An 8464-nucleotide genomic window follows, 5' to 3' on the forward strand; every position below is an offset into this window, starting at 1 on the left:
GCAGGGATCCTGCTTCCCTCTCTCTCTCTCTCTCTGCCTGCCTCTCCATCTACTTGTGATCTCTCTCTGTCAAGTGAATAAATAAAATCTTTAAAAAAAAAAAAAATATATATATATATATCTTTTTCTTGCAAAGTGAATATCAAGTATTTCTTTAGGTTATTGTGCCATTAAGTTTTGTTGAATGTTTTGCTTTTTAGTTTATCTGCTTGGTCAGTTGAATTGAGTTTTACTGACTTGAGTTTGTATTTCTGGGGTAAATGTAAACAAAAATTTTTATGTGTGTTCTTCAGATGTGTTGGCAAGCCAAGAACAACAGATGAATGAGATAGTTACAATTGATCAGCGTGAGTATTCATGCTTTCTTTTAATTTAGCACTGCAAGGTAATAAAATTAATTTTTAACTTTTTATGAAATGTTTTAGATACACCAAGAAATAAAGTATAGTAGCTAACATCTGTGTACACTGGAAGAATTAAAACTTTATGTATCAACTTTGCCTGTTTTAGATCTCATTTTAAATGACTATCTTGAATTGATGTTTATTATTCTGTGCATATTTTATATTTTTACCAACTAGGCAACCACACTTTATAGCATTGTTTTACCTGTGTTTAAACTGGGTAAAATGATAATAAACTGTATATATCCTTTTATAACTTGCTTTTTATGTAACAGTTATGAGACTTTTGATGATACTTGCAGTGTGATTTCATTCATTTTCACTGCTGTCTATTCTTTTTAAAAGTCTGAGTATGATGGAATGAGTGTGTGTAAGAATGTGTGGGAGATTCTCTGGTTTATCACAGGGGTTCCTTCCAGCCGGACTAGGGATTACTATAGCTTTTCACCAAGTGTGGGTAGATGTTGGTGTTCTCCAGTGTGTGTGAGTTCTCATTTGTCCATATTTTTTCCCCAACATTTGATAAACTACTTTTAATGAAGAAATATTCTTAAAACAAATGTTTTTATAATTTCTTGTTTAATCTGTTTATACCACTAAGTTAACTGAAAATAAAACCTCTTATTCCCCAAGATAAGATTGACAACCCATAATGCAAACATCATACCTTATCCTCAGGATTTCTTTGGTCATTTTGTTCAAAACTTCTGTGGATTAAGGCTTTTTTAAAATGAGGCCTTTTTTTTTGAGCTGATTAGAAGCACATCAGTAAAACGAATAGCATTTTATATCTTAGTAGATTTTTTACTGCTTGTATTAGAAGGAAAAAAAATTTTTTCCATTTTTCTTTGCAGCTGTGCAGATTATTCCAGCATCAGTACAGTCTGCTACACCAACTACTATTAAAGTTATAAATAGTAGTGCAAAGGCAGCTAAAGTACAAAGAGCTCCAAGGATTTCAGGAGAAGATAGAAGTTCACCTGGGAACAGAACAGGTATTTTTGCATTATCTTATGGTATTTATAAAATTTGTCAAATCATGTGTATTTTGGTTTTTTTTTTTCACTGTATGAAAATTTGAATATAGATTATTTCTCTAGCAGTATTTAAACAGCATTTGTTTTAAAAAAAAATTGTTTTTAGCATGGCTAGGGGACGACCCAGAGAAGAAGCAGTGTGGTGCCTTTTGCCTGCTACTAATCCATAGCACTGTGGCCAATGCTTTGTCCTTCTCAATTTAGGAAACAATGGTCAGATCCAGCTGTGGCAGTTTTTGCTAGAACTTCTTACTGACAAGGATGCTCGAGACTGCATTTCTTGGGTTGGTGATGAAGGCGAGTTTAAGCTAAATCAGCCTGAACTAGTTGCACAAAAATGGGGACAACGTAAAAATAAGCCTACAATGAACTATGAGAAACTCAGTCGTGCATTAAGGTAAGTATTTACCATTATTTATTTTTATTTTTATAATTTATTATTTATTTTTATAATTAAGCCTTTCTAAAAAATTAGTTCTTATTCTAGGTTTAACATTGTTATGTAACATTAAAAGACTTGTTATGTTTATTTAATTAAAAAGCTCATAGTTTCACACTGTTGTTGAAAGTGACTTTTTAAAAAAGATTTATTTTAGAGAGAGTTTGTGTGCTTGAGCATGTGAGGGTGGGGGTGTGGGGGGAGAAGGGGGCAGAGGTAAAGGGAGAAAGAAACTTGACCAGATGCTGTGCTCAGTGCTGAGCCCAGTGGGGGGCTCCATCCCCTGATCCTGAGATCACAACCTGAGATGAAACTAAGAGTCAGACACTTAATCAACTGTGCCACTCGGGCACCCCAAAAATGACTTTTTACAAAGATATTTAGTAATAATTTTGAGGCATGTATTTTTTTTTAGATGATTCCAAGATGATTTGTTTTTATCTGGTTGAAAAGCATATATTACTCTGTTTAAAACATATTTTAATCTCGGAGCTTTCTGCCATCATAAAAGATTAAGGTGCTATCATTTGGATAGGTGAATTGAGTATAAATTTTAGCAAAAATGCAGATATTTTCTGTTTTTATAACGAGGTGCATAATGTCGACCCATTTCTCTGTTCTCTTTTTACCTTCACCCTAAATCTGAATATCCAACCTTTACATGGATTGAATTGGAATAAAATAAAATTATTTGTAACTTCCTATAAGTAGCATGAATATTGTTGAGACAGTTACTCTCAGAAATTATGCTTTTCACGGGAATGGAAATTTAGTATGTGCATTTAAGTGAAAAAGCAGGATATATGGAAATATGGAACTAATGTCTTTTTTTGAAAGAGTGAATATAGTGTAAAACAGCTCTGCGATTTATCTCTATTTCTAAATAATATGTGTTTACTGCTACTTCATGTTTCGTTTGGACATTGTGAATTTCACAGTGAGAGATTATGATTCACCTCTCCACTACACATATTTACACACTCTTTCTCTCTTCATCCTAATGTAATTACATAATTATATGGAAATTGTTGTTATATCAGCATTCAGTGTTAGGGTCATGATCATGTAAGTACTGCTACATATTTTAGCATGATCATTTTTCTTTTCCAAAATAACTTTTCCTTAGCACTCAAAGTAACTAAAATGCTATCTTTTCTTCCTTTTTTATTTTATTTATTTATTTGAGAGAGGGGGCAGGTGAGAGAGAGTGCACAAATAGGAGGCAGGGTAGGAGCAGAGGGAGAGGGAGAAGCGGAGCCTGATGTGGGGCTCAGTCCCAAGACCCTCAGGTTATGACCTGAGCTGAAGGCAGACTTAAACCGACTGAGCCACGCAGGCGCCCCTGAAATGCTTTATTTTCGATGTGTTTATCACTTACTTAGTCTCACATACTTTGCCAACTATCTAAAGATCCTCTCCATATGAGAATTAAGGCTGTCCTTTTTGGCAGTTGATATAATTGTATATATACAAGTCCCTTCAAAATTACAGATAAATTATTAGAATTAATCTTTAAGATGTCAGGTCTCCTCTGATAAAAGTTTCAGTGCAGAAAGTTTCTTCATAGACCTTAACATGGTGATTGTAAAATTTATGTGGGAATATATAGTGCCACAGTAGTTAGGATACCTGAAGAAGATTAACAGAGTGGGAAGACTTGCTCTCCAGGACATCGAAACTTGCTGTAGCTGGAACAATAAGACAATGTGTTCTTTGCTTAGGAGAGACAAATAAACGACAGATTACAGCGGAGAGCCCAGGGAGAGCCAAGAATATAAGAGTATTTGACTTAAAGATGGTGTGGAAAAAAGACATGAGGAAAGACCTGCTTTTCAGTTGCTAGAGCTGGGATGGTTGACTAACCATGTGGGAAACAAGTGAAACTCAACCTCTTCCTCATACCATACCAGAAATTTGTTCCATGTAGCTTGTAGCTCTAAATATGGAAAGTAAAATAGGAAAGCATCTAGAAATACCTTCATGATGTCGGTAGGTGAGAAAAGACATCAACCAGAATTAACAGCACTGACCCTGATGGAGAAAAGAAATTGGGACTACATTTAAATTAGATTACAATTAAATTTTGGTCAACAGAAGCCATCGTCGGGAGAGTGAAAGGCAAGCCACAAACCCGACGTAATAGTCATGTCTGAAGTCACTTAAGAACTCTTTTACAGATCAGTAGGAGAAATGGGAAAAATGGGCAAGAGACCTGAATAGACACTGGACTGGTGATTATCCGCATGGCCAATGACCATATGCCGCAGCGCACAGCCTCTCGAATCAGGGAAACGCGGTTGGAAACGATGATAAAATGGCATAGCGCGGATCTCAGGCTGGCCTCCATGTGAATGCTTGCCGGTACCAGGTGTTGAGGATGTGGAACAGCGGGAACGCCTCTACACAGCGCGGATCTCAGGCTGGCCTCCATGTGAATGCTTGCCGGTACCAGGTGTTGAGGATGTGGAGCAGCGGGAACGCCTCTACACTTCTGATAGGAATGTAGCCTGTTTGTCTCCTAAATATCTGCCAAACAGAATTAAATGCATACATCTGCACACGTGCTCACAGCAGCATTATTTATAATATCCCAGAACCAGAAACCAAATACCTGTTAGCAGGAGAGCGAGTAAATGAATGGTGGTAAACAAGAGTGGACTGTGTGTCCATGGAAATGAACTGGGACTACAAGCACTGATACAGATGAACCTCACAAACGTAATGTTCAGCAAAGCAGTCAGACCCAAAAGAATACATAATGTATGAGTGCATTTGTAGTATAAAGTTCAAGAAGCAGGAGAAGTTTAGGGATACATGTTTTGGGTGACAAGCAGTGAATTACTATCATGGAACAAGATTGTTTTTAACCTTTTAGAGCAAGGCAGGGGTAGTGATTGGGAGGGACCTTGGAAGGATCCTAGGGAAATCTATTTCACATATAAAGGCTAAAAAAAATACAAGTTTAAAAAAAAGAGGGCAAAATCAAGTCCATGAAAATACAGGTATCATGTACCTTTCTACTTTCTTCATTCTGTGGAGGGTACAAATGTGGTGAATGCTATTATAGATAGTGGTTGTATGACAGCATCTAGTAGATGGAAGGACATACTAAGTAAAATTAGAACTTAGTGTTTGTACTCTTTTATCATCATTTACCAAGAGACATAGGATTATACCAACTCCATTTTCCTCCTTGAAATACAAAACCACTTTCTTCATTCATCTTACTTTTTTCTCAAGTGTCTTTTTGCTGTAGCCTTACATATTGTGAAGAAATCTTAAGAAATTAAAATACCAGTCTCATTTTAAATTAGATGACAGGCAATTGATGGTTTGTGGGCTAAGATCTAAATTATGTCTGAACGTAATTGGCACAAAAGGAAACACAAGAACTCTGCCCAGTGTATTGTATCTCACTGAGAAAGTGAACATAACTGCCTGTTGGGCTTTCTTCTGAAAAGTGACTTAATTTCCTGCACATAGGTCAGCCTTTCCATTAATGGACTCTTGATTAAGTTGAGTGGCTTTATAATAAAGTCCTGCTAAATATGGTAGTTTACACCATCTTGGTACTTTGGCAAATAGTCGTTCCTTTCATAACTGTTTATTGTCAGACTGGTACAGATGGGCAGTACAGTTTTAAAATCGAAGCTTCACGGAGGTGGGGAAAAATAATAAAGTAAAACAAAATATTAGGCTTAATAGTCTCCCTGCCTATATAAGTCTTAACTTACCTTTTTCCCTTGATTGGAATTGATAATAAGTAAACTTTTTCCAAAGTAAATCTAAGTCCAGCTCTATTTCCATACATAGCGGCAGTAAACTAGGCTTCTAGAGGGACTTCCTCCAGATTTGTCTTTGTAGGTATAGAACCCTTGTTTCTTTATGATGTACTCTTCTTCGTTTTCTTTTCTTTTCTTAAGATTTTATTTATTTATTTGTCATAGAGAGAGAAGCGAGAGCGAGCACAGGCAGACAGAGTGGCAGGCAGAGGCAGAGGGAGAAGCAGGCTCCCTGCCAAGCAAGGAGCCCGATGTGGGACTCCATCCCAGGATACTGGGATCATGACCTGAGCCGAAGGCAGCCGCTTAACCAACTGAGCCACCCAGGCGTCCCCTCTTCTTGGTTTTCTGCATCTTATCTGTCTTCTAACCCTTTACTTACACTTCTGATGCTCCTTATTGGATTTGGAGGATTTCACTGAAAGGAGAGCCTTTACATATTAAAATGGTGACGGCAAAGGCATGGCTGCAACTTAAGAGATTTTGTACAGTACAGAAAAGTGGACATTCACACAGTCCATAGAATATGTGTATTACAAATTTCTCCTTTTATGTGGGTTCTTAATTATTAACATAGCTTACGTTTTATAGAGGGCTGTGTGCCAGTCATTGTGTGCTTAAGTGAGCACTCTGCAAAGATAATCCTTTTAACTCCCAACAGTTCTATGAGGGTAAGTACGGTTTTTAACCTCATTGTATAGACGAGGAGTAAAAACTTAGAGAAAATTCGACTTTTGTGTGGTGACAAAATCACACAAAGTCAAGACACTGAATTTTGAATCTGGACATTCTGACTCCAGCCCTTGTTCTTAGGTTCTCTTACTACTCCTAAGGTTTTCTGTTTTGTTTTAATAGTGTTCATTTTTAAATCAGTATTTTATCATAATTGTTGAAATACAGTTTAAAAATTTAGTACATAGAGTTTTAGAATACTGAACATTGAAATTTTAGTAAGCAATTTTTGAAGTTTCCTTGGATAGTAACATTAAATATTTCTCTGTAACTTCAATGTTAGTTGCTATTGGGGTAGATACAGGACTAGGACTAGGCTCCTGCTCAAGGAGGGATCTGAACTATTGTAACAAGACCAAATTCTGTTTTTTTTTTTTTTTCCTATAGTCCTAATGTGTATTTCTTTTTAAAGGTATTATTATGATGGGGACATGATTTGTAAAGTTCAAGGCAAGAGATTTGTGTACAAGTTTGTCTGTGACTTGAAGACTCTTATTGGATACAGTGCAGCAGAGTTGAACCGTTTGGTCACAGAATGTGAACAGAAGAAACTTGCAAAGATGCAGCTTCACGGGATTGCCCAGCCGGTCACAGCAGTAGCCCTGGCCACTGCTTCACTGCAGACGGAAAAGGATAATTGAGCCCAGGACCTTCTGGGAGCCCGAGGTCTTTCTTAAACATTAGAGCAAGTATTGCTCTCAACTTTATTACTGAATTTGAATCTTCTTTTATTTCTAGACTGTACAATCTGATGCATGATTTTTTTATAAATATTTCATACTCTTGTGAATTTGGATCTTTTTACTTTGAGCATATATTTTAGAATACGTGTATGTTAAATTTAAAGGTCACCACAATGTCTTCAGCACCAAGTCAGGTTCATTGTGGGATAGTTTGTTAACAGTCAGGAAAGCTAAACTGGTCAGTATTAATGTCTAGCCCTACCAAAAATAGTCAGTAGCATCTGAGGATGAAAAATAAATGAAGTATCTCCAGGAAACAGTCTGGCTTAACTATTTTTGAAAATATAACTGTTTCCCCTCTCTGCTGCTTTAGATGTTGCTTTACATAGAACCAGAAAATGGAATTTTTCACAGCTAAAGCATGTGTGCCTGTTTCATCTAATCAAGCAGAGCTAAAATACTCATATCAAATAAAATGATAATATTAATAAATTACTAAACTGAGAGTATCAAGTTATTAAAATAATTTATATATTTGCAAGCAAAGGACAATAAGAAGTCGACTGGCAGAAGAGCATTGCTGAAGAAGGAGATCCAGGTTGAAATCTAGCTTAACTCAAGCTAATTTTAAGGATTTTCTGTATAGATTATTCATAATGTCAGGCCAAGAATTTAAATTATTTTAAGAGAGGCATTTAATTCTCTAATAAACCAACTATTAACAAAAATTCTGAAATGATCTCTGTTTTTCTGTCAGAGATTTAAAAAACTGAAAAAGTATACCTCAGCCAGAAAATAAAAGTTTGATTTAGTTTGGTTTGGCATGGCTTGCTTTCTTTCTTTTTCAAAATTGCCGTATACTGCTAGTGTGTTATGCAAAAGCAGCTTATGTAGTCATTGTGTTTCTGATGAAATGAAGACGTTAATCAGTCAGCAGTACTTTCCCTTTCAAGACAGAAGCAAATTACTAGTCCATAGTTCTAAGAAGAAATTCTGACCTCCAGTTTAGACAGTCTTCTCTCCAAACAAAATTTTCCATTTACTGAATTTCTTCCTTTTGAATATTATATATGTGTGAGTATAAATATCTGTATACATGTTCACTTGACCGTTTTAATATATATATATCTATATATAATGATATTCAAAAGGAAAGAGATATTAAAACATAATAACTCATTTTAAGAATGTTTTAATTATATGATTCTCATATGTGAAACTCCTTACTTATCACCAGCTAACACTAAGCAGAAATGGCTAGAAATGTTTCTTTTTTGCTTGCTTGCTTTTGTTTGTTTGTTTTGTTTTGTTTTAAGGTATTCTACATGAATCATGAGATACTGGCAGGAGCTTTTAATCCTCTTAAAGCAGAAGATTGATTGACATA

The 8464-nt window shown here is 35.8% G+C and overlaps 1 protein-coding gene across 4 annotated transcripts in view; it reads left to right on the forward strand.

Annotated features, from left to right (window-relative positions):
* Window positions 1-7893, forward strand: part of GABPA (GA binding protein transcription factor subunit alpha) — a 33842-nt gene extending 25949 nt beyond the window's left edge. For all 4 annotated transcript variants that reach the window (XM_059392187.1, XM_059392186.1, XM_059392185.1 and 1 more), the window contains exons 7-10: window positions 294-347; window positions 1259-1399; window positions 1646-1838; window positions 6807-7893. In XM_059392187.1, the coding sequence (XP_059248170.1) occupies window positions 294-347; window positions 1259-1399; window positions 1646-1838; window positions 6807-7035 (617 nt within the window). In that variant the 3' untranslated portion in view covers window positions 7036-7893. The remainder of the gene's footprint in view (window positions 1-293; window positions 348-1258; window positions 1400-1645; window positions 1839-6806) is intronic.
* The last annotated feature ends 571 nt before the right edge of the window (window positions 7894-8464 follow it).

The sequence above is a fragment of the Mustela nigripes genome, chromosome 2, assembly GCF_022355385.1.
Source record: "Mustela nigripes isolate SB6536 chromosome 2, MUSNIG.SB6536, whole genome shotgun sequence".
In the NCBI taxonomy this organism is placed as follows: Eukaryota; Metazoa; Chordata; class Mammalia; order Carnivora; family Mustelidae; genus Mustela; species Mustela nigripes.